Source organism: Spodoptera frugiperda, chromosome 8, assembly GCF_023101765.2.
Source record: "Spodoptera frugiperda isolate SF20-4 chromosome 8, AGI-APGP_CSIRO_Sfru_2.0, whole genome shotgun sequence".
Taxonomy (NCBI): Eukaryota; Metazoa; Arthropoda; class Insecta; order Lepidoptera; family Noctuidae; genus Spodoptera; species Spodoptera frugiperda.
The window spans coordinates 2,418,628-2,445,906 of NC_064219.1; the positions used below are offsets into that span (position 1 = coordinate 2,418,628).

At 38.7% G+C, this 27,279-nt stretch overlaps 1 protein-coding gene across 3 annotated transcripts in view; it reads right to left on the reverse strand.

Annotated features, from left to right (window-relative positions):
- Positions 1-1,352: 1,352 nt before the first annotated feature.
- Positions 1,353-27,279, reverse strand: part of LOC118275351 (zinc finger C2HC domain-containing protein 1C) — a 39,338-nt gene continuing 13,411 nt past the window's right edge. The window contains exons 2-11 of one of the 3 annotated variants that reach the window (XM_050695487.1): positions 10,253-10,411; positions 8,996-9,199; positions 8,261-8,338; positions 7,978-8,144; positions 7,463-7,556; positions 7,102-7,152; positions 5,446-5,469; positions 4,586-4,792; positions 2,994-3,162; positions 1,353-2,615 (exon numbers count right to left, since the gene is read on the reverse strand). In XM_050695487.1, the coding sequence (XP_050551444.1) occupies positions 2,452-2,615; positions 2,994-3,162; positions 4,586-4,792; positions 5,446-5,469; positions 7,102-7,152; positions 7,463-7,556; positions 7,978-8,144; positions 8,261-8,338; positions 8,996-9,199; positions 10,253-10,411 (1,317 nt within the window). In that variant the 3' untranslated portion in view covers positions 1,353-2,451. Of the gene's footprint in view, positions 2,616-2,993; positions 3,163-4,585; positions 4,793-5,445; positions 5,470-7,101; positions 7,153-7,462; positions 7,557-7,977; positions 8,145-8,260; positions 8,339-8,989; positions 9,200-10,252; positions 10,412-27,279 lie in introns of all 3 variants that reach the window. The other 2 variants (XM_035593268.2, XM_050695488.1) reach the window with 2 other exon arrangements.

Below are 27,279 nucleotides of genomic sequence, written 5' to 3' on the forward strand. Positions count from 1 at the left end.
CTAAGATGCTCGCTAGGTGTCGCGCTAGACACTAGGCGCTAAGCAACCCGCCTGCCTGTGCGGACGTGGCCTAAGGTCGTCCGAGAATTGGGACTAAAAATGGCACCACATTCCACAAAATCACAGAGGAACTAGACTAGAGCCTACCTACTCATAGGCTAATGTGCGACGTCGCCGGTCTGCTCACGCTGACCACGATGAAGAATCCTTCTGCGGCTCGAAACCAGTAGTTTTCTACTTTTATTTACGTGAGTAAACTGTGATTTTTGGTTAGGCTAAGAACTTACGGAGCGATTTTCACCCGCGTCCGCCGCGGTTGCGGGCCCGCAGCTTCTATAGAATGCAGATATACATGTAAAATTCAAAGCACATTTCACGACGTGGTATACGCCCGCAGTCTGCGTGGTTGTTTGCGGGTCCCGCTGCACCGGCGGGCAGCTAGTAGAATCGCGCAGGCCGCGGTCACCCGCAGCACCAGCGGGTTGCGCCCGCGCGCTCTGCCGTCGATTGGCGGGCGATCCCAGTGGCGCAGAAGCTCCGGGCGGTGGGGCGGGGGTACAGAAATTCAACCTTTTGGGCCATTTTTTTAATTCTTCTGTGAAGTAAGTATAACGCAACAGCCTGTTTCTGACGTGTGTCCATGGCGGTCTGGACTTCAACTGCGATAATCGCAAGACTGACGGGAAGCGGCGGCTTTTTTTTGGGTCAAGCCCGCCACAACCTCCCATACCGCTGCAACTCCTGTAAGCCAGGATCTACAGTAGATACAAACATGAAAACACCGGAACACTGAAGTCCTGCGCGTCCCAGGGAAATGAATGATTGTCTTGGATCCCGCAACGAAACAAATCAGAAGATGTTATTAGAGGAGAAGAAAAAGAAAACGATAGTTTCCACTTCCCTCGGTGAATTTAATGCAGGAGACAGAATGACTTAAGCCTTAAGGCACAACTGGGAGAAGCCCAGTCGCCAAGCACCACGAAAATGGGCAGCGGCGGCTGTGTAACCGCGCAAACAACCGGCCTCGTGAGTTTGGAAATAAAACCGCAGTTCCGCCACTGCGGCGGACGCATTTAATATACATCTAGACATTATGATTATGTATGTTTTGCTATTTTTTGCATGGTCCTTTCTGAATGTTTGTTCTTTGTGTTTTTATGGTGTAAAATAAGAGTCCTCGATTCCAACAACCCTTAAATTCCTAACCCTCAAAATGCCGGCAACGCACTCTGGTGTAACGCCTCTGGTGTTTCAGATCCTGTAACGCCTCTGGTGTGATAGATACGTTTGCTCGTTTTCTAATGCAATGAGCAGGCAAATAGGGGCAGGAAAAAGAAAAATAAAACGAAACATTTTACAAAATAATAAAGTACATTTTAATATTCCAATAACATCTGCATTGTTAACAGTTTAAAAAGCATAGATTTTTGTACAAACATCAATTGACTTCATAAATCTTTCCTTGTTACAACTTGTTTATTATCTAAAAGGTCCCGACAGTCGGTATGGCAATGTACTACGTACAATATTGGTCTTCAAATAACAATGACAATTTGTATTAACCTCACTTATAGTCCGTCTTAAATCCACTTAAATATTACGTAAAATTGAATCAATAATATATGAAAAATATTTTCCTTATAACGTCAGAGTAGTCGAGGCATTATAAGAAAATTAATGAAATGAAAACAGCAGAGTATCCTAGGTAAGTCTTAAATCTTGATAAACTAGTTGGATTAGTACTGAACTAAGAGTGGTGTTAAAATAAAGGGTATTAAATTAGAGGAGTTTGAAAGCAAAGCTCGTCTTGTAGTTTGCTACATCGCGTCAGACGGAACGTTACGGCGGTACCACACTTGTCGGCCACGGGGCACAGAACAGACGCGGTCGTGTACATAACAAATAGACGCCCAGAGCAGATAGTAGATCATAGACGCTATACACATACGCACTAGGAAGTCCGGCAGAGAGTACGAGCTGCGGTTGTATTTCAAACTAAACTCGTAGTCGCTCGCATAAGGAAGGTCCGACTCCATCTCAGTAACCGTTGTTCGTGTTAGGAGTTATAATGTCGTAGAACGTCTTCACGAGGTAGACTAGCGTGCAAGTGAAGACTATCTGCATGAGGGCGTCGATCCACCGATTTGAAGAAACGTCCTTACTGCCGTCGGAGTCGTCTAACATAATGTGGGTAAGGACGAGGTACCAGAGAGCGGGATCTCGATCGACGACTAATTTGTTTTACTCTTAAAATAAAGTACAGCCAAAGATCACACCTCAGTGACGGCGACGTGGACGATACACGAGTGGTGACAAGTTGAGTGAATCAGTCGGTGACGTTACATAAATACCGAGCGACTGAATATTTTCAAACGTAACGGTTCTCCGTTCGGGTCTTGTCGGGCGTCACTCGGGTAAGTCCGTAGGTGTTCGTGTCAGGTCGCCGGTCGGTTACCGACGCTTGGCGGCCGGCTTGGGCTTGTTGAACTGGTAGGTGGCACACTTGGGGATGTGCCGCTCGGCCGCCTGCTGGTTGAAGCGGCGCCCGCAGTGGGGGCACGCCACGTAGTCGGGGTTCTCTGACGGGGGAGGCGGCGGGAGGTCGCTGAGTTTACCTGGAATTGCAAATTAAATTAAGAAATTATTAACTACTCGGTAACTAGCCTGAAAACGTTGACTTATAAAATAAAGCTTCTCCCTAAAGAGTGTTGACGTAATCCCTACCTATGTTTGGAAGGCGGGTTTTCAATATCATTGTTCAAACACTGAAAATTTAGATCATAATCCTGGAAACGTCTACTGTTTAGGGCTTCATCTAAAGAGGGGGTTTACCGTGATCCCATCTTGACAGGTGCATTCAGTATCTATCACAGTTACCTACGTAACCGAAAAAGAGAATACCTGCCATTATTCTTCTGGCTGATCTGGCTGTTTTATTTTATAGAAGTACTTTTTATATTCTAACTACTACAGTCTTATAAGCTAGCACTCACCGCCTGCACTGAGATGAGCCTGCACTTGTTTAGCAGCGCGGATGGCCTGTATGAACTCCTCGTGCTTCTGCCGCCAGTTGTTGTTCAGGTTCTTGTTCACCTTCGTCGAGGATGCAGGGTTCGCGGGACCCTTGCGCAGCTTGTTTATGAAGGGTTCGGCTTCAGTGCCCTGGAAATGTACAAACCAGTTAGGATACGGATCGTAAAGGACGAGTCCAGGGGCCTTAGTCTGCTATTACAATTGTGTCAGAATGGTCGATCACTGAGCAGTGCACTAAGGTCCCAGGGGTCTTTTTTCGAAACCGGTGGTTATTGGAATGGGTGCCAAGTACGGCAATTGGGAGGCTCTTCTCATCGTCTATTATATTGGATCCATCATGGTTAAAAACTAGTGAAAACTTAATGGTCACAGAATATAAAAGGTATCATCATTTGATGAAAACACAGTTTACATAACAATGTAAACTCTATGTAATGTAAAATCTATTGGATATTTGGATGAGCTCAGAATGAATGAGAAGATACAAAGACACAACACATAAGAATGAAAAACTATAGCAGACAGATTTTGAAATGGCAAATCCGATTTTGAGTCATGATTGTTTTGATCAGTGAATAAGTATGTACGTAGGTTAGGTATGGTAATGAAACCCCGAAATATAAGAGGGTACACTGGAAATGATGTCGAGAGAACCATGGAAAACTTGAGAAGTAGGTACGAAATGTATTGAAGAGATATGAAGAATTGGACATGAATATGACGTTTATATCAAAGAGTATAGCTTGCCTTATATCCTTCGGCTTCCGTTCCCTATTAGAAAACGCAGCAAAACAATAGTCAACTGTTAGTATACAGAAAATAATAATCATAGAAAGAAAAAGGGAAGAGAATATTTAGTAACTTGGGTTCTTATATTCGATATCACATATTATTAGGTATTGGCCCGTCTAATGATGGCAAGTTGTACCACGAATGCGTTGCCAATCATGGAAAATCATTGTCGACTTGTTGATAACGCCATTTTGGAAGACCCCCATGTCAACTCAAGGGGAAAACATCATCAAATGATCGATGCAATACCTATGTGTAACTGGTGGCTTGTTCATCCGCGAGTCACTTACCGGGCCAGTAGAACACCAGTGTAAGGCCCTGTCTTGCACATGCTGAACTAGTCCCATTTCGCCGCATGTCCTAAGTCATGTCATGTCACCCATAAGATCAACATGTTTAAACGTTTATAGTCATCAACCAGCCCCGTTGGTCAAGTGGTCGCAAGTGGACAAGGGGTCTCGGGTTCGATTCCCGGGTCGGGCAAAATATTGCTGGCTTTTTTCGGTTTTTCGAAAATTTCTCAGTGATAGCACGGAGTCTGGAATTGTGTCCAGTATATGGCAATAGGCTCACCCCCTATTACAAGGGGACTTATAACACAAATGGTGAAAAGTGGGTGTACATTGTATAGCGGCATTACGTGTCGTAATGAGCACCTCTGCCTACCCCTTCGGGGATAAAAGGCATGACGTTGCGTTGCTCATCAACCTAGTGGGTAAGGCTGAGTGCCATAGTAATGCAGTAACAAGGCAATACTTACAGCAAGTCTGTGCTTGAGAGCGTCGAAAGGCTTTCGTTTCTTGGCATGTGCCTTGCGACAGATCTCCTGGTGTTTGTCGATGCGGTCGGGGGCGAAGTGGCGGCCGCAAACCGCGCAGGCTGCGCCTGAGGCCGCGCCCGACAGCGCCGGCGCCGGAGCGCCGCGCCGCGCAGTGCTCGCCGCCGCCCCGCCTACACTGCCTGAACTCTGCAATGTACGTACAGTTCGTCAGTTAGTAGTTAAGTGTGGGAGAGCCATGCTTCGGCACGAATGGGCCGGCTCGACTGGAGTAATACCACGGCCTCAAAGAAAACCGACGTGAAACAACGCTTGCGTTGTGTTTCGTTGTGTGAGTGAGGTTACCGGAGGCCCAATTCCCCCCTTCCCAATCTTCCCCATCCCCATTCCCGAACAACAAGCCTTAAATTCCTGACTCCCAAAAAGCCGGTAACGCACTTGTAAAGCCTCTGGTGTTTCAAGTGTCCATGGGCGGCGGCGATTGCTTACCATCAGGTAATACGTCTGCTCGATTACCGGCATGTCCCATAAAAAAAAACATATACAAAAATATAACATTTTGGGTAATTTAAAAGGCGTTTAAGAGTTTATAGTTTTTGTAAGTTTACTTTTCTTAAAAAGTCGTGAATTGTATTATTGTTTGTTTTCTCCTTTGTTATTCACATTAAGGGTCATGGGTTATGCTATAACATGTCTTTATAATCTGAAGTCATAGATTTTTATATGCATAATGATGGATCTTTTACCTACTGACGCGAGGTAACCTATAGCTTTATCTTAGTCATCAGTGCCAAGGTGAAAAGGTGTCTAGTGTGTTTAATAAACAAAAAAAAAACACCTACCAGTGGTTGTCTTCTTGTCACTACCTGGAAATAAACAAAAATAAAACAAAATCAACAAAAACTCTGCAAAAATGTGTAATTCGTGAAAAACCATAAACAAAAAAAATTGTAAATACATATAAGGCCGCGTTTCCATTGAAGCGGAGCGGGGCGGAGAAGAGCTTAGCGGTGCACGAATTGACCAATCACTATGCTCGAAATCTCCGCTCCGCTTCAATGGAAACAGCATGAGCGGGGCGGAGCAGAGCTGAGCGGATATTCATACAAATATATAGCGAGACGATGCGGTGCGGAGGACAGCGGGGCGGTGCTGTGCGGAGGACAGCGGGGCGGTGCGGAGCAGCGCGGTGCAGAGCGGACTGTGCTTAAGACAGGGATAGTGACACTAACACGACGCATGCTAACGTGTGACAGAGACATATAATCGAGTACCGAGTATTGTCGAATAAGCACGAAGATTCACGAAGTAACCAAAAAGGGATGTCCAAGTGGCGTGAGTGAGGGTGTTGTTTATCGATTTTCTTAAAATCGATTACTACGAAACAAATTACTTATCAAACAAAAATATATTTATTTTCAATGTTATATTGATGTTTTAAATTTTCTTAAACAGTCGTTACTCAAATAGTCGTTAATGATAATTGATATTCAAGTAAATCATAACTTTCAATTGAGAAAATACTTTCTTTTAGTTTTATTTTCATGTCGAAATATCGTTTATAAAATTAACTATATTTGTAAATCTTATTTAGTTTAATATATCATATAAAAAAAAAACAATAAACTCTAAATGAAAATATCGATTGCGATATTTGATCGATAAAGGGTCTATTGTATTTAGACATGGTCAATCTCTCAATATGATTCCAAAAGTATGCTCCGCTCCGCCTCACTCCACTCCGCTGACCATTTTTCACCGCTCGTCACCGCTCTTCTCCGCCCCGCTCCGCGTCAATGGAAACACTGACCACTTTTCACCGCTCTTCACCGCTCTTCTCCGCCCCGCTCCGCGTCAATGGAAACGCGGCCTAAATGAGTACCTATTTACCACGGGAAACATTTGTGTCGCCGCACACAGGCCACACGCGACAGCGCCACAAACGCCGCCACGAGAAGCTAGAAGCGGCTACAAAGGTAGCTGAAGCGCGCGACAGCCACTTGTGGCCGGTGGTTGACACTTGCGGTCGGTGGCTGCTACTTTTTTTAACTCTTGCGTGCAGTATCATAATGGACTCTTACGAAGAAGGTTTAATTGCGCTACTTTTGATAAAAAGACGTCGTCGTAGAAGACGAAACCGTAGTTATTGGATACATCCAATTTTAGCGAATGTAAGAAATGCGTGTGTGGCGTGCGACGGCTTTATGTGTCAACGTTTAGTCGCCGGTGCGGGCCACAAGAAGCAAGCTGCCGCCGCCGGCGCCAACCGTGTGCGGCGAAAGCCCATATCCCCCATAGAAAACATATGCGTAGTTCACTTCCCTGTCAATAGATGGCACTACTGTACCTATGAAAATTCGCTGTCACTGCGTTGTCATTTAAGATCTACGTCACACTGTGTCGTGCAAATAAAATCGTGGATGAAAAAAATGACAATATAATATTATTTAGTGCATAATTAATTAATATGAAGACGGTTTTTATAATGGTTTGCTCACCGGATTAACAGTTCGATGCATGGCCCCGCGGGCCTTGTTGCTCTCCGGTACCTGAACACATCACATGAAATAACTATTGGTAAGCGGTGCCTCGGACAGCTAACATTTAAACATTAAATAATTTAAACACCAAAATATAATTATGTTAACAAAAATTTACTCGGTCATATTGACAAACAAAATTTTGCAGACTGGCGAAAAGTCACTGAATTCGAATTTAGAATGACATTTATTTTTTCAAGTGTCAACCTATTTTTTTTTTAAAACGGCCAGTAATAACGACATTTTTTCTTATTTCACCTCTTTGGTTTAATACCAATAGTAGTTTAGTAAAAATGAAAGAGTTTAATGATGTGCTTACAGCATTATCACTTGTGGTCCTTCGAGCTGGTGTGGCAGCTGTTGGGGACGGCTGAGGTTTCGTTTTGGCTGGACTGCTTCTTTGAGCTGGACTTCTAAAATATGAACGAAAAGAATATAATGAAAATGATGATGATCGCGTTGTCGATAAATAAACTGACTGGCTAGCAAATGAATAATGAGGGGTCCAATCGACTTAACCAGGAGGGTTCGAGTTGTCGTAAGGCCTGAGGAGAAGAATATATGGGGAGTAGTAATTCTTCTTCTTATGGTGCCACTTCATACCTGAAGGTTGGCCGTCAACTTCTTAAATTAGCGTTGGTCGGGCGGAAAAGTTGTTTGAATGACAGGGTTTATACCGGTTCACTCTTGGATATTGCGTAGCCACGACTTTTTTGTAGTAATTGAAGTAGTAGGATTTCTAATTTTCGGAATTCTCAGTTATCAACTTGGTCCCCTCCTAATTGACATAGATAATGAAAAAATTAAGGATTTTATAGTTTTAGCTGGTCTTACCTTCTAGGTGGAGGTTTCTTGGTAACAGCGGGTGGGTCGGGTGACCTTGGCGTAGGAGTAGGTGCTAGGGCTTCTGGGAACGTTTCGTTCTCCAGAAGGTAGTTGTTATCGGCTTTGTCGAGCTCGTCCGTATTCGGGAGTATCACTTCGCCGTTGCTTTGTGGCAGCTAGACGTGTTTGAGAAATGGCGGAAAAAAATTAGACATATTGATTTTAAAAAGGGTAAAAAGGGTAAAAGGTTGCTTTTTTTAAAACTTGTGGTTAAAATACATGAAGAACTTACAATATGTTTGACAGAGTTCATGTCCGGTTCGTGGTTATGGTTGAGATCACCGGAGCCGTTTACTATGTTTTCTGTTTTCTGTAAATAAATGGATAACGGTAACTTTATTTATCAATGTGGTGATAGAACGGCTTAACTTAGTAAAATAAGGGGGTTTATAAAGTAAATACTTATCTAACTCGTTGTATGGGATTGAACCATAGTCCTCATTGACGTAATATCAGATATTGTTGCAGTTTCCTAAACATCACGTGAGTTACTGGTATTAGGGACAAATGAGTATACGATCACACCTGATGGCAAGTGATCCGCACGACTCATGAACACTCGCAATACCATCAGTATTACACGACCACTACCAACGAATTAACAAGAAATTCGCTAGTCAGTACCTTTGCGGATGGAACGGGCAGTTTTATTTTTGAATTAGATTTATGTTAGAACAATAGTACCTAGTCAAAGTCCGGTTCCTCAGATCGTCATCACCATATCTACCACAGGACGTCCACTGCTGAACATAGGCCTTCCCCAATGACTTCCAGATAGCCAAGTTAGAAGCGACCAGCATCCAGCGGCTCCCTGCGACCTTAACCCTTTAGTGGTCAGGTGGTAGGACCCACATGGTTGAGGCTCAATCGAAGGGTTAATCAGGTCGTCTGACACATTGTGGGTGGACGTCCTATGCTACTAATATTCTAATTCCTTAGATACTAATTCAAAATCACTTACATGCACCTGCTGCCGTTTCACGCTGTGTGAGTTGATAGTATGTGTCTTGTTGACTTTCCTCTCGACCGTGACCTTCGAGGTGGCCACCTTGTTGTATCCGTTGGGCAGGGGTTTCCTGGCTGCCGGCCTGTCTGTGTTGTGTATAGGCTGTAGAGGATAACTCTTGTCGATACCAGCTTTCGTTCTGCGTTCCTCAAACATCTGTCGTACCTGGTGAAGTATGAATGAGTTTACTATTGAAAAATACTAAAGGAGTTAACGTAAAAGGTTACCGGAGAGGTTAACGAACGGGAGAGGGGGCTCAAAGACGGGGAAGGAATAGGGTGGTTTTAGTCAGTAAGAGTCTGACAATTCTCTCGCTTTACCCAAGGTGGGTGCAGACATTGGATGATTCTCACCCCATCAAAAAATAAAAATAAAATAAAACAAAAATAGGTACCATGCTCTAGGTTTGTGTAGCAAGCATTGAACAGTTAGATTTAAAAAACGGTTGATTAGCAGATTTGGGCCGTATAACATTACTATACCATGTAAAATGAAAATGTAATAGATCAATTAATGTCATTTTCAACATTCACTTACAAAGATACAATAATTATGTAATTATTGTCGTACTTATCGAAGTAAGTTCTTTACCACAGCATTATTATAATGTTATACACCACTTATTGAATATTAAATGGAGCCAAAGTATAAACATTGGTGGGAACGGCAATGAGCCCCACACCTGTGTATAATGGAGGTATTTTTCTACATAAATACTCGCGTCACTTTCCCGACGTCCCGCCCCACGGTGTCAAATGACGCACTTTGTCAAACAGGCATGTTTCGGTTTACCTTCATACTTCATAGGAATATTGTACGTATTATATTTATTTTATTTAAAAAGTAACAAGCACTTTATCCAAATAGGACGAAAACAAACACTAAAGATCATTTACGATTCACGGTTTTTCGTACAAACTTACAAGCCCTTATTCATTAAAACGAGTATACCGATTACCTTATTCATGAAAACTATCACGCAATATCATCAAGATCTGAATAGTTAGTCGACAACAATAAGTCTTTATATGTTTGAATGGAATCTTAACATTGTCTCTTACCTACCTACTGCCGTACTCAGTCATTGTATGATTACTTAAACTATAACGATTTTGTTCAGTAAACAATTGCTAAGGACTGGGTTACGTAGCCATTTCATTACTAGTACGGTGGTTACTTTCAATGAATTCTATTTTATTTTTGACTGGATAATCCTACCTTCCCTGGCTGATGTGTAGCTGGTGGCAGTGGTGGCGAGGCGTGTCCCACATTACTGGGCGAGTGTCGAACCCTGTCCAAAGCCCTCGCCTGCTGCGCCTCGTACAAAGACGCAATCTTCATCTCCCTTTCCTGCATTTGTTTCTGTTGAAACCGAGCCTGAAGGACAAGAAAATTACTTTAATTAGTTTCAAATGAAAAATAAGGTAAAATAAGGCGATAGCTGAAAGAAAAAAAATACTGTTAGATGTTTCAAAAAAGGTGACCAGTTATCGATCCGTAAAGCAATCGAAACAGCGCGTTCGGCGCGCTGATTGGCCGGCACGAATGAACTAACTAATAAGAGGGCCGAAAGCGCACTCATATCGTTTTCGTTTAACGTAAAGCAAAACTCGGACTAAGGGTAAGATAGTGGGTACTCAATGCGTATGTTACAGGACGTCGCGAAATGCGCGAGCCCAACTGCTAAAAAAAAATTAGGACCACCGAGAACGCATGAGGAGCTTGCCTAGTGGCGAACTCTAGGTTTAATCTTTGTCCACATCTGTCACTGTAGTCCCATCTTCTTACAAGAATGAGACACCTTCAGTTATTTAGAGATAACACAATGCATCCAAGAGCATTATGCATCTGAACAACACATCTCGTTGACATAACTATTAATAAACGAACAAAGACGCGTATAGAAAATAAGTAAATAATGAAGTAAGGACGTTCTTGATCTTAAGACAAAGAAAATGTGTGTCAAGTGATTAAAATAGGACTTTATTATTATCTTAATAAGTATCTCTTTACTTATTAACTCTTGTGCTTTGTTGCTACGTGCGTTAAAGTCCTGGCGTGATGGTAGATAGTCTTCATAAAGAGTATTATCTAATGTAATAATGATTCAATTTCAAACCTACATAGGCGCCAATATAGTCTTAATTTTTTAAGGGTGATGCTCAATAATGACCGATATAGGGATGAGGATGCTTCAAATCATCCCTCATGATTGTTACTAGTCTTTAAGATATCGCATACAGAATTTCATTAAAATGTAAACCTAAATAGGAGAGTCAAGTCTAAATGAAAAGAACCAAGTAGGTCTTTACAAAAAAAAGTAGATGACTAAAAAATAAAACACAAAGACAGCGACACAATTAAAATGTCTCGAAAACTTCCTTAAACAAAATGTCTACCGTATTACGGAAGTGGGATCCCGCAAGTAATGTCATTGTAAAGTCGATTGACAGCCGACAGCCGGCAGGTTGCGCGCAGTGATGCGTAGGCGCCGACCTCACGCCCCCACTCCGCGGCTCCGCAACCGTCACGATACTGTGAGAACCTAACTATGAGTAATCCTATACAAGACGTGAATGTCATTCAAATACACCGTTTTGGAATTATATTTGCTGTGAACACAGGTGGAAAACTATCTAGGAATTGTTTTATGTCGTGGTGACATTGGCAATCTCTATGAGTCAGTTGGGCACGCGTGTCTCGCGGGTCCCTGTAACTTGGCGCTTTAGGCACTTAACTAGTTTGCCTTAGACGAGAGGGCTCCATGAGGATTTTCCACCTTGGGGTCAAAAAAAAAAGGACAATACAGCTCTGGATGTGGATCTGAATATCTTCTGACATCAGTCTATCGATATGAAAATCGACCTTTACATCGCTTCGATCTCTACAAGCCTTCCCATTCAAACAGAGCGCTGTAATGAAATTGCTTCTACAATGTTTTTAGGGTTGTAGGTAGAAAACATTAGACAAAATATGAAATAATCACAAAAAATGGTTCATACACACAAATTGACCTTAATTATACACAATGAGATCTCAGCACGAAAGCATTACATACGGTCATATATTATTCTAATGAGTGTAATATTGTCTAATGGTTGTTTCAAACACAGTATTTCCAAGTTAGCTCGACAAATATGGTAGAAATTGAGAGAATTTTTCTACTAATACATTTAATGGATTGACAAGTTTTTTTGGGATTCCATTAGAATATTATCGAAATAGTTGAGGCGTTTGATAATTACTATCCTTTTAACCGAATAAAAAGTGGAGGTTCTTGGTTTTACCATCCATGTATGTTTGTACACGATTATCTCACGTTTAGTTAAAACGATTTTGATGCGATTTTCAGCATAGTATTTTTCAGATTTAGGTCAATTTCCCAATTTAAAATATGGCGGCGGTAATGAAAACCGAAGGCATTTGCCTTTTTTAAGTTTTAGTACCTAATGATGGAAGATTGAGGCACTGTACAGCGACTTTACATACTATATTTGGGAGTATAGAAAAGGACATATTCGTAGACAAATTCATGCAAGCAAAAGCTGCTAGTTCTGATATAAATTAAATAGGTAATACCAGTAATAGGTGCTATTATGCGACGGTAACTACACCCTATTATAGCGTAGGCAAGGCAAATTGTACGCTAAGTCTAAGTACTGCATGGTAATGACTAGCCAGGTCATAGACAGGCCTTTGATTAGCTAATCAGCTGCTAACTGGTTGCCTATGTACTACTGATAGTCGGCACAGATGCATTGATTAGGTATTTAGGTATGTCAGGGTTTTGCGTGGATGCTATGTAGCTTCGTTGTGACGTTTTCTTGATATGATGTTATGTTATCTATTGATGTTCGAATTCGATTAAAAGGTAAATTCGATCAGAGTATTGGCATGTAACTAAGAATCGTATTGTGAACCTGATTGAAAAAGAGTAGCTTATTGAATTTATTGCTCGTTCTTCTCCACTCCAGCTTCACTAGAGGACTGACCGGGAGACAGATAAAAGTGCTTTGACGTTCAAAAGTGCCTTTCTGGTCTATTTTATTACTATTTAAGAAAAGGGCTAGGAAAAATACCTAGAGCTGTATGTAGGTAATAAACATTTTTCCCAAGGTAGCTGTCAGAATGACAAAATAAATATTTGTTTACCGCATAAAAACCATTGGCATATCCACACGCTATTGCCGATTAAGGTATTAATAGGAAGGTAAATTCTTCAACAACTACTATCTTACATAACACTCCTTCATTGTAACAGAGACACGATATCAATACGATAGGGAAGAACAAATATTTAAATAAGTTCCTAGACATTATAGCGAGAAAGTCATTGCCATTAAAATGCACGAATGGTACCTTCGGCAATGGTACGCAACATTATGGGTACGTAATGTGCATGCACGAATAATGCACGATGCACGTTTACCGTGTAATGTTTGTGTGTATGTATGCATCGTGAATATTTCGTGCGATCGTGACCGATATTGTGTATGACTGTACTTTTTACGACTTTGGCATTTGGTTTGGTTTTGAAGAGGATTTGGAATGGATTTTTTCTGACGTTTTTGTGTTCTGATATTGTTTTAATACGCTTCTTTTAATTGTATGACGGTAGAGTAGATTTATCAAAATTAAACTGATTAGTTCGAAACCTGCCAATGGCAAGTATGACTTTTTCTGAGTTATATGTACTTACTAAGATTATTTAGACATCACTAAAAAACGGTGTAACAAGGTTTCCCTTGTGAGGAAACCTGCTTATAAGTTCCAATTATTATTAGAAGTTTGAAATTTCCAATCCGCATTGAGCAAACGTGGTGATTAGTGCTCAATCCTTCTCCATGTGAGATGACGCCTTTGGTCAACAGTGGCCACTTATAGGCTGATGCTATGAAACTGATTAGGGGACTGCATAATATACAGAGGCGTTAAAGCAGCATTTTCTTTTAAGCGTGATCGTTTTTAACTTCCAAACTCACAGCAGAGCGTTCACACTCTCGATTGTGGCGCAGCTAGCTCTTTAAAGTAAACCTATTGATTCTACGTCATTACTAAGAACTCCTAAATGGAAAAAGTAGTTTTACTAGTCGCACCAACTCAGCAGTCACGTTTACGAGTACTAAACCGATAATCTCAATTAATTTAGTAGTAAGTAATTAAGGGAGATTACGGTATCGATAATGTCGCGATTAGGTAAATGAAGCTTACAACTTTGTTAATGGACAATTTATAGAGCAACATAGGACACATTGATAAGCACGTCAAAATCAATGATTGCTGTGTTTGATAAAACCTTTATCTATGACAAAATCCAATTAAGCATCATCAGCAGTCCGCGATAGTTCATTACTGGTTTATGGACTGAATCTACAGAAGTGGGGTTTGCCATACTTAATTTCTGCGCTTGACGAGACTGCTTTATTTATTCCAGTTGATCAGAAAACCTTGCAGCCAGTTGTCTATTAAATGTGTAGTCCCTATGGTTGCTTTTGCACCAGAGATGTAGCTATGCTACGAAGATGTAATAGCTAAGCTGTGAAACTATGTAACCGTTTCCACTGATACTAAGCTATGTAGCTGTGCTATGAAGATGCGCCGCCGCAAAGTAGCTGTGCGAGGAAGATGCGCAGCTCGAGTAAACGATGTATCGATAGTAGGAAAGCCATATACAATTAGAGCTTAGTTGAATCTGTTTCCAGCTATGTTTACCAATGAATATGATTTGTGGAAGCCAAACGCATCCACAGAAACGTAGCATAGCACATCTCTGGTAGAAAAGAACTATAAGTCGGTTCTTACGTTACGAGAAGCGTAGAAGTGGTCATTAACGTACTTATTCTACTTCGCATCAGCCCACAGCTCATCTACATCAACAATAAACAATAAAAAATAACACTACAACCTTGTAGGAATTAAAAGTGAGAGGAAAAACAATATTAGGTGTATTATAGTAATAGGACATCACGTAATAACCGTATTACAAGTGTGGGTGTACAATCGATTGTTGGTTTCTATGCAAACTGACAAGGACTCGCGCCATTTGAGGAACACGCGGAAGATTGGCGACTGATGACGAATCAGATACAAAGATTAGGAAGGGACCTTTTAATTTCCCTGTTGCTATTATTTGTTGTTAAGGAAATTGATGATTTGAGTTGAAGGATAGTTACGTTAGTTAGTTAGGACAATATTTGTGGGTTAAATGGTTGTTTCTATGCTGTTTTAAAAAGCAACGTCACGCCTTTTCTTTTTGAAAGGGTAGGCAGAGGTGCACATTATGGCATGTAATGTCGCTATACATTGTACACCGACTTTTCACCATTATTTTGTGTTATAAGCTCCATGTAATAGGGGATGAGCCTATTGCCATATACTGGGCACAATTTTTGACTCCGCGCTTTCGAATCATCCCCGAGGCCCTTGTCGGCAGTCGCACTTACGATCACTTGACCAATGAGGCAGTCAAATATGTATATAAAAATTGTATGCTGTTTGAAAATAAATATTTGTTGGTTATAATAATTATATGGTTAAAATGGTTGGTGACGTCATTTTTCTATTACATTCATGGAATGGATAGTTATGTCAGTATTATTTGACTTTTACACATAACTGCCCACACACTCATTCAAGGAAATACAAGTCTTTCATATAATACCATTCATACAAATACCTCCTTATTGAAATTATAGGTAAATGCGAAAGTAATTTTACTTTTGTGACGCTTTCACGACAAATCTAATGGGCCGATTGTAATGAAATTTCAAATGGAGATGTTTTGCAGACTAGTTAAGGAAAAACAGAAGTCATGCTTAAATAAGTAGATTTGCAGATTTCTGAATAAATGCTGTATTTAGATACATTTAATGGCTACTTAAACGATTGCTTGATTACGTAACGATTTTGTTCCGAAAACTATTTCTAAGGACAGGGTTAAATAACCATTAAATGACTCTGAGTACAGCGGTAAATAAGTATATAATAGGAAGTAAATCCGAAAGGAGACTAGAAAAAAAAACACATTAAATTAAAATGTTTGTCTTGTGTATTAAATTGCATGGTTAATTAGTTCCTATGGAAAAGCATTAGAAACTCATTCCATAGGTACTGAAGAGAGCTTGTTATACTTCTTTAAATTACTACAGCAAAGTGGATAAAGTTATTTACTAGATACATACGTTTAATGACATGTTAGAAATATGTTGTTGAGTCGGATGAAGATAATTATGACAAACCACTGCAATATCCGTGTTACATATGAGTTCTAATGCAAGTGCTAATGTATGCAGTACTGTTTGTGAGTTAAGCAATAGGGAGGATGACGGGGTATCCAAATAAAAAATGTAATTAGTCCGTCATCATTTTAAAATCTACAAGATGGACATTAAAATAAAAATTTGTCATCTATTATGTTTAATATCATGGGATAATATAAAAATAAATAGATATTAAACGATATCAAATGACAATGCCAGAATATCTATAGAGCTTTGCCCCACCAAAAAATATATTGTACAGGCATACCAAATACGTAGCATTCTATTGCTGCTCTATTAGTGATAACTAAATACAGGATTAAAAGCCTTTAGAGCTTGCGGTTTCTATATAAATCTAAGAACAAAATATTACATTTAGGTTAGGTACCAGTTTAGATTAATTGCAGTTATAATGGTAGAAATAATTAAATTAAGTGCTTTATATTATTACAATGCTATCATAGGGTGTTTAGCTATGAAAGGAAGGAATGTCATCACCAATATCACCTTTAGTAATCCTACTTTTCATTCATAGCCATAACGAAACAACAATGTAAACAGAACAGACAGAGCGAATGTCTTAAATAATGACTTTTTGGACATAACTGACACAAGCACGCCAATGACGTTTCGTTACTTACGTTCAAATACGAAATAATAATTAGAATAAGCATTCATTATAATATATATTATAAAAATAAATAAATTGGAACCACTTTTATCTCAGTTTGGGATCAGAAGGCCTAGTTAAATTCAATTTATTAGGAAATTTGGTTGAAGTTGATGGACACAATGGCACGATTACATGAGTCAATACGGCTTTTTTTGCTGTTGTTGTAATAACCAGATGTTGATGGGATGTCCATTTTTAGTTTTATCAAAATATAGCTTGAAACTAGAGGAAACGCGACGGTAACAAACAGTGAACAGTGACAGACATCGACATACAGGTATGACGTCATCGGAACTATAGGTCCGTTTCCGCGCGAATAAACTGTCAGTTTCAAAACGCATTTTTTGCAATAAATTAGGGTTTTTTTAAATTTTTAATATACTTGTGGTCTATTCTACATGGAATGCTTTACAATGAAAACATAAATAAAAATATTGCATCTTCCCTATTATGACAAACCACTGCAATATCCGCGTTACATATGAGTTCTAATGCAAGTGCTAATGTATGCAGTACTGTTCGTGAGTTAAGCAATAGGGATGATGACGGGGTATGCAAATAAAAAATCTAATTAGTCCGTCGTCGTTTTAAAATAATCTACAAGACGGGCATTAAAATAAAAATTCATCTACCCTAATATGGGACAGTATTAAATTAAGTAGATATTAAACGATATCAAATTTTAAATTATATGGCTAACAGTGCAACAACTTCTCATGTAAATTGATTAGTAATATATAAAACCGGACTTCTGATCTATAACTTGATTTTACAATATTACAAAATTCGTTCCATTGTCTCAGTTGATCTACCCAATGGAACACAGTCATGACAATAAGCAGACATAATATGTAACCATATTAAACAAATAGGAAAGACAAGCTCTTTATAAAAAAATAACCTTAAAATATTCAAAAGACACTTACTGAAACCCAATTAATATTACTGCCAAAAGACCATTTAATGATTCCTTAAACTATGGTTTTATACCCAATTAAGTAAATTAATGACGTTGCGGCATACTCGTATTTAGGTTACATCAAACACAACTTTTCTAAATTCCGTCACATTTCTAATGGCCCCATTAAATATAAATATATAAGGCAACTATAATTAAGTAAATGTTTAGGCGAGCCAGTATGCAATGACCATAAGAAGCATGGTTGCGTGCGCGCATAGCGAGGGACGCACCGACTGTGACTCACCAGTCAACGACCTTAAAAATGTAGATTGAGGTAATAACCATGATAAGTTTACATTTTGTTTACATTGTCTTGTCTTGTGGCATTGTCTTAGATAGTTATTTTTACTTGCAGTAGATTTCTTGGGTTATTAATTTTATTTAAGTAATTTAAGCAGCCTACGGACTGACAGTTGGGACTTGGGAGTTTCGTATATTTTGTAGGTATTATTTTATTGAATAATGATAAAAAAAGGCAATTGAAAGGGTCGGATACAACTATTTATTTATTCCGTATTCTTTTTTCTTACACAATCACTATGTAGAAGGTCTACCTTTTTACACAATCTTAAAATTATTATTCACGTAAGTGTTTCACGAGGAACTTGACTAGTTTCAAGCCATGCTCATGAGTAGCATTCCGCGACCCACGACGGGCCATGATATCATAATAAATTCGCATTTTAATTATGTCTCACATAACTTATAATAACTAATAACGTAAATTCTGTTATGCTTACTCACTCGACTCGCCAATTTCCCAAGAGCCATTCTATGTAATGCTCATTATCAGTATCGGGGCAGTTCATCGTCCTTTTCCATTCGATCGGTATTGAACTCGTGATAACAAGTTAACTACCTTGGACCATTACTGTCACATTCAATTAAACACCCTGACGTGATGATCACAATTTTCCCAAACAAGTATCTATGTAATGTATTATCAGTATCGGGGCAGTTCATCGTCCTTTTCCATTCGATCGGTATTGAACTCGTGATTACAGGTTCAACTACCTTAGAACCATTACTGTCACATTCAATTAGACACCCTGACGTGATGGTCATGTCATTATTTCTATAGTGGTGGCGATATAAACATAATATAAGTACAAGTACCTAGATAGACTTGCGTAGTCAAGACATTTAATGTTCTAGGCTTTCCCACCAAAGACGTGCTCGTAGCTATGCTACGAAGAAGTAATGCTAAGTTGTAAAATTATGTGACCGTATTTCACTGAATACTAAGCTATGTAGATATGCGAGGAAGATCGAGTATGCAATGTATCGATATCAATGGGATAGGCTAGCACACATCAATAGCACGCATTCATAATACGCATCTTTCCATATAAAAACATAACTTAGCTGAGTCCGTTTTCACTAGTGCTAACCTTTAAGTCGGTAATTTGTTTCTTAAAATATTATTGTTTGGAGTGATTGCTGACTCACACGTCTTGCCATGAACCAGTGCTTTCGGAAGCAGGTGAGCTCATTCACCATGGCAATGAGTCAGTCTCGTGGTAATAGAAAAAAAGAATTTGACCTTCAGTTAGTAATAATAATTTGAATATTGTAAGGGCAGAAAGAAGTGCTGAAATACTTTAATTTGGTTTTGGTTCCACAAACTTATCGGAGACGATAAAATAGGAAGGTGGTGTGGCCGTAACGAGGTGATCTGACAGAGAACTAAAGTTACCGACATAGCTCAAAGGATTAGCAAGCTGAAATGGCAGTGGGCTGGTCACATTTGTCGAAGAACCGATGACCGTTGGGGTAAACGTGTTCTAGAGTGGAGACCGCGTCTAGGCAAGCGTAGTGTAGGGCGCCCTCCAGCTAGGTAGAGTGACGATATCCGCAAGGTGTCTGGTAGTGGTTGGATGCGTAGAGCTGAAGATCGAGCTCAGTGCCGTGCCATTGGAGAGGCCTATGTCCAGCAGTGGACGAGAACAGACTGATGATGATGATGAAAATAGGAAGAATTAATTATCGTAGATAGTCAACTTGGCTAAGGCTTATAAAATCGATATTTCAAAGAATATTGAATAGAAAAAGTAAGTAATTATAGTCCAGTGTTTTATTTGAACGTTTTTAGGGGCGGACACTGAGAAGTTGAAGGTTGAATCGATTGGTCAACATTTTAAATGCGTATTGTTGTTGATTTAAGCTGGGAATCGATACATATGGCGTGAATACTTACTTATAAAGAAATCCTTCGGAATCGGTAACGAGTTTAAAATTTTAATAGAATTTACAGGTCAGGGCTATTCTCAGACTGACAGGCTGTAATTTGTCAGTATTGTCGTTGTTGTTATAATTGCTGAGTTTTTGTATTAATGGGAAACAAATGAGTGTTGGTAAATAAATGTATTTTTCTTTTAGATTTCAAATAGATAAAAAACTTAATAAAACTCGGTATATTAAATAAACTTTTGTAGCGTTACTATGCTACGTTGTTGTGGATGCATTTGGCTTCCACCAATCATATTTATTAGTACACATAGCTTAGTATCAGTGGAAACAGTCACAAAGTTTCACAGATTAGCTATTACATCTTCGTAGCATAGCTACATAGCAAATCTCTGGTGGAAAAGCACCCTTAAGTAAATAGAAATAGTAGAGTTACTAGAAAAGGTACGTATTTTCACAGCCGATCATTGGTATAATAGTTTCATAATACCTCTAGTTAATAGCAATAACTTCATAAATTGAAAAGTGGTGAAATGTTAAGTAAAATCTTACGCGAAATTGAACAAAATGTAATGAAGCGAAAGATTTGTGTAAGAATCGCAGCAATTGGCGTTCCATTTTCTCTGCCTTCCCCCATGGGAGATAGGCCGTAGGTTATGTACGTATGTATGTAATCTTACGCTAATCCCATAGCTACTAAAAATACTTTGTAAATTAAAATTCCACAAATTCCTGTTTTACAGCCAAAACAAAAGAAACAAACAAACATAGTTGACTATGAAAAAGTTCCATCATGCATGCGAATTCCTTGCAAACTGTATAAACATAGAACTGTGTTGCTGTTCAAGCATCCTGTTTGCGACCACAGGGTGCGACAGGAAACCACATACGAGAAAAGAAAAAGAAAACATCGGGTCAATGACCTTTGTTTGGTTAGAAGTGTAAAATCAAGATTTTATTATGAGCAAAATTTTAATTTCGCATGTCACGGATAATTTGCGTGTAATAAAGAAGGTAAGGATGGCTTTCAAAATTTTAATCAAATCTTAAATTGATTTCATAATCTTTAATGTAATTTGGAAGACAGTGCATAAAATAATAACTTGACACTTTTAATCTAGACGTTTTTAAATCCAAGGCTCTTAAAATGAAAATCAATCCATTCGAAGCTACACTTTGGAACGAGCACTTAGCTTCACTGATAGACAGACAGACAATTCAATTTGACGTTTCAAAAATGCCTAATTAAGGATTAATTGAAATAAATGCTTTGACTTTGACTTTTTTTAAAGTTTCAAGACTTCTTGGCGGTTATTTTCCTTCCTAAAATACTTGCTATCGATAACCAATCATGTAATATAAGGGCTTCAAACATTATGCAATGCATTGAGAAGATGAATTCACTTATAATGAATACCTGTGGATGTCGTAGAGTCAGCCAGCCGTTCCTGATCTCTGAAGGATCAGCGTCGTCCAAGGAGATCGAGGATATACTCCGAGGTCCTCTAGCCTTCCAGTGTTCTGGATTCCACCAGTTTACGTGATCCAGAGAACGGGATATCCCGCGAGCATCCATCAGAAGATGGTTGAGAAAAAAATTGGAGACTGAGTAACTTTATCTTTAATTCGTTTTTTTTTATTTATTTCAGTTCACAGGACGCGTGCACCCTCCTCTAAATACAAACACGGAATGAAATAAGGGTTGTTTGTTTGTGACTCCGGTTGCCTAGCAACGGACCACGTGGAAACCAATGTCACGGCGTTCTGTATGAATAAATCATGACCTTTACGGGATCCGTGTTAACTTGACCCAGTCGAGACCTATTATCTCTTAACAGTTTTATAAAAAGATGCCTTGAAACTTCGTGTTAAAGTTGATTTTTGAGTAGATGATGTTTTTTTTTCGTTGAATATTTCCTTTGCATGGATAATGTAGGAATTATAACAGTATTTTTTCTTGTTTGAGGTCTTTGTTAATGAAGTAAACAATACTGGGAGCTTCTCAAGTAGCTTGCGGTTTCACGATGGATTGACTTACACGTTCATTGTATATTTCAATAGATGCATTAATCTATGCTTGGCTTGTTTCATTAAGACTCGTCTTAATGAAACTAATTATTGATTAACATAGGGGTTTATCTTTGATTCAGCCACGTTATGTGATGGATATCGTGATTATGAAGCTAATAATGTGCGAGGTTGTGTCTCGAGCGAAATCTTAGTGACCATTTTAAAACAATTAGTTGAGATTTAGAATATAGTTTAGAGTGGTATTTGGTACGTGACAGGTGAGGTACTTAAGTAGCTACTTTGATAGTAAATATAGACAAACAAATCTCATATTTTTCATGAACAACGAGCGAAAGTTTCAAGCAAACAAAATGTACGTAATAATAACAAACAAATATTCATTTATCATCACTTTCTAACTTTCAACCATCCTTCCATATATTGCTAATCTTTTACTCATGTACTCTTTATCTAAATCTAGTGTTATGACAATTTAAATCTTATCACGTACGGCTTATGCATCACAATGCGATGTACGCCCACGTTAGGCAAGTGGCTAGCCATGTATGTGCAGGTTTGTTGAGACGGTGACTGACTCACGCTTCCTTGTATGGTGCCTCGTTTAGACGAGAATTATGACGTCATAACTTTCCTACTCTGACATATCTAAAGGTCGTTTGAAGGCTCCATAAGAGTGTTTACTAAGGTCGTAATAATTGGGAAATTATTTTAAAATCTGTGCAATTAATTTTAGCTCTTATGTCAATGTTGACATGTTATATATTGGTCACACAGACACACACCAGTGTAGAGCCGCGGATTTAACCTTGCCTGCAATTTTTATATGGTAATGTCATTTATGGCCATTGCCTTAATTTTGCATTGAAATCTCTTAATGATGTCGTTCCAAATTGCTGAGTTTTATTCGGACGTTGGTTTCATATTTTATTTGCGATAAATTGTCGTGTCCACATTGTAATATGGGTTTTACAAAGTATTCTACTCAGTGTAATAACATTCTATAAAGTAAGCTGTTTATAATTATTATAAGGCTCTTAAATAATACAAAACTTCTATACAATAGAACAAAGTATTTTGTTGCCATATCTATTGTAGAACATTTAAACAATGATTTACATTACTTATGTACTTAAATAGGTACTCGTACTTCATTAACAAATCAAATAATAAGTATTTATAGATTAAACTAGACTAGACAGGATGATTCCACCGTAAGTGTGGGTCTGCGGATGACGAGCAAGGGTAGAGACCAGAACCACCTCGAAGACCCATCAGACCATCAAGGATGGGGCCCATTAGGGCTGATGTCTGATCCGGAGCCGCGGACTACCCAGCGGGTCTATCGGTTCGAAAAGTAAGAGTAGGAACGAGGTGGTTTTTAGCCAGTAAGAGTCTGACACTATGTCTCCCCTTGCCTAAGGCGGGAGAAGTCATTGCATGGAAGATTTTCCCCCTCAAAAAAGTAATTCACAATACAAGTAAACAAATACCTATTACAAACATAATTCTTACACAAGTATGTATAAATGAATCAAGCAATTATCTTTAAGAACCGGTTTCCATCGATATGTCTCCGTCCACCCCTGCACCCTCCCACGTTTACTCTGCTTTGGGCTCTGCACTACTGCTTGCTGCTTGCATGATATTATCTGCCTACTGCATGAGCTTATTGCTCTTAATTGCAGGTGTTTCTAGGTTACCTTTGTAAGGTGCTCAAGACCTGTATTGTTCTATAATAATATTGATACTTTGTAGGAAGCTTGTGCATAAGATTGACTTACTTTGTTGTTGGTTTTGGCGTTAGTATTTGAGCCTAGTCATTTGGTATGCAGGTAAGCAAATAAAGATTTTCTTGACATCTTTACGCCATTTAGGAATGTCATGAATCTCATGAAACTGATACCTTTTTTTTGAGGAGGGAAAATCATCCTATGATTTCTCCCACCTTGGGCGAGGCGAGAGGGAGTGTCAGACTCTTACTGACTAAAAACCACCCCGTTCCTACTCCTGGTTTTTGAACCGGAGGTAGTCCGCAGCTCCGGAAACTGATACCTGAGGTTCCTGTACAACATTCATAGTACAGTCGTCATCGAAATTGGAGGGACTCTTCTAATATTTCGAATTACCGAATGATCGAAATCGAAAAATTATATGAAAATCATTTTAAACAAGCCCGAGCGCTATTGTTTGTAAAGTAACCAAGTATCGAAGCATTTTACCCAATTCCTCGTGAAGTGAGTGGGTGAATCATGCGAGGCGATCGTATCTTAATTGGATAACGATATTGTCGGTAAAATCGATTCACATTTATCTTGCTTCTTACCAATTAGAAGGAGTTCAATCGAGATGGAGTTTAGTGATCGATTTGAGACATTTTATCTAGATAGCTTTTGTTTAGCGAAAGCTCAAAGGAAGATCCAGTTCATTGGCATCTAGAATAATCAATAAAATTGAAGTTTCTGTTTGTAATATTGAAATAACCGCTTTGTACTACATGCATAATATGACTTTACATAAGCCAAAATTATTTATTTTACAAATTTTATCTATGTTTTGAAATCTAATCTCTGAAATGACTGGAATGATTTTGGCGAAACTTTTATTGGCTGGTAGCTGATGTACTAAGGAGTAACTTAGGCTACTTTTATTAATGACAAAGTCCGTAATCCATGCGAACGAAGCCGTGGGTACCAGCTAGTTTTAAATAAAAACTGTAGAAATAGCAATGAAGCATTGATTTCCCATTTGATAAAGTCAAAATACCTAGTATTTCTTATCCCTCAGAATCTAATGACCTAGATACATAATAGGTAAACGGCTATTCGCTAGGAACTTCTTATTATATAAAAAAATTATTCCAAGACCAGATAAAGACTCCAGACACTATTCATCACAACACAAGCCACAAAATTAGAACTTACTACAATCTAGATAAAACGAACATAAACGTCAGCTGTGCTTAAGTTATGGCTGCCAAATAGCCACACCACAACAAGCTAAATTAGTAAAATAACTAAGAACCATTAACACCAAATCTAAATCAATGGTTCCTTATATAAAATTAGCCCTGAATTTGGTTCTAATTTAACTTTTTATGGGCGTTTAGTTAAATATAGTAGTTAATAGTACTATTTTTGTGGTCATACGGCCGTATCCAGAGTTATTTAATAGTTACTCAACCCAGTTCTTAGCGATTGTACGGACAATTTTTTTCGCTACGGACTGCCCAGCGGGTTTACCGGGGCTCCGGCTCGAAAAGCAGGAGTAGGAACGGGGGATTTTTAGTCAGTAAGAGTCTGACACTCCCTCTCGCTTCTCCCAAGGCGAGAGAAGTCATTGGATGATTTACTTCCCTTAAAAAAAGCAATTGTTTTCGAAACAAATACGTTATTAAGTAATAGTTTCTGAGTACGGCAGTAAGTTTAATATGTCAACGGATGTCGATAGCGTGCGAATCGGGCACGGAACCTGTAGCACGCGGGTGACGCGGGTCTAATGACTACCAACCTGCGATAAGGTTAAAATGGTACATTATGGCCAGTTATAGTAAATTGATTGTGACGGTTTACGTCAAGTTTCGATGTTATTTCGAGTTGGCTACATATAGCAATGTTTATTTATTTATTTAATTTTTAATGTACAAATAAATAATGGTACATAAGGCGAATGCTGTGTCAAAGGGTTGGTAAGACAGAGGTGCATTGAATGTATCAACTTATTATTGGTTATACCAGTCCGATATAAACTTCCTTCAAACTTTTTAAAACCGTTTAGTTTGCTAACGCATTCTTCTAACACGATGCATGTGATGCGAGACAAGAATTTGTAATATCTTCTTTAAATATATAAATGTCGGGATTAATAGCTTTTTACTCAACCAGTTAGATAAAACCCTCACAGTTAACTAATAAGTTGGTTAAGAAAACTATAATAAACTGGGTCAGCCGGATAAATACATACATAGTTCACTTAACAGGAAAATGAACATTAAATAACATGTACCAATAACATACTAACATAGCACGCGATTAAAAACTATCACGTGTTGTTAATTCAATTTGTTGTTGCTGAATACAAAGGTCGCGTCCTTGAGAGGTCAAGGTTAGATCCCTCCCTTTGACGTAAATAGCTGTTAAATCCAAAATGTAGGGAGGTCAATAGTATTTAGTGCTAATCTTGATATTTATTCGGGATAATGTGTTTGTTATTTGCACGAATTAACCTTTGGAACTTGAAACTAGTCGGATTTGAAAGAAAATGTTTTGATATTTGCTAGCGGAGTTTTTGAGGAAGATTATCTATTTAATATCAAGCATATGTAAAAATAAAGGATATAATAAGCTACAAATGAGCTATGTAATTGCTATTTATGGAAAAATCCTGTACTGGGAAAATTATAATAAAATAGGAATTCTTTTATTTTTTTATAGCTTTTTTGAATTGAGTCGTGTTTAAGTAAATGTTTCGATAAAAAATAGATAGCTTTTTCCGATTTATGTCTAAAATGTGTCGATAAAAATAGATAGGTTTGCCTAGCGATAGATAGAGATATTCCCAGCGATATTCAAAGTTTGAGCCTGAATAAATTTAAAAATGTTATTAAAGAAAAACTGTATAGTAAAGCTTTTTATAAAATTAAAGACTACTTAGATGATAGTCAGGCTTGGGAGTGAGCCGCTATAATGTCCACACAGGTCATGTTGACATGTTTGTAACACAAGTTACATTTTTATACAATTTGACATGATATACATTAATATCATTCGATACCTTTTTTTTTTTTTTACATATTGTTTTTAAAATTGTTAGTTTGAGGACCGTGCGAGAGTTTGCCTAGTCATTTCACTTTTAGTTAATTATATTCTGACAGTGTGAGCATTTGTGTGGCCTACCCAAATGTTCTTTTGGTTAGTATTGTTCGTCGGATCATTCAGCAACAGCCGTCAGCTGAGCTAATTGTAAACTGACACATGCGTGCTGCCATCTGAACAGGTCCGCTCAAACTGCTGTGGTTCTTTCCTCAAAAGACCACTACAGAATAAACTTGCACGGTTCTCCGACATCTCTAATTGATTTTGTCTGGACTTTAAAAGAGACTATGACCTCTGAGTTTGTTTCGGCATTTCTTCTCAGA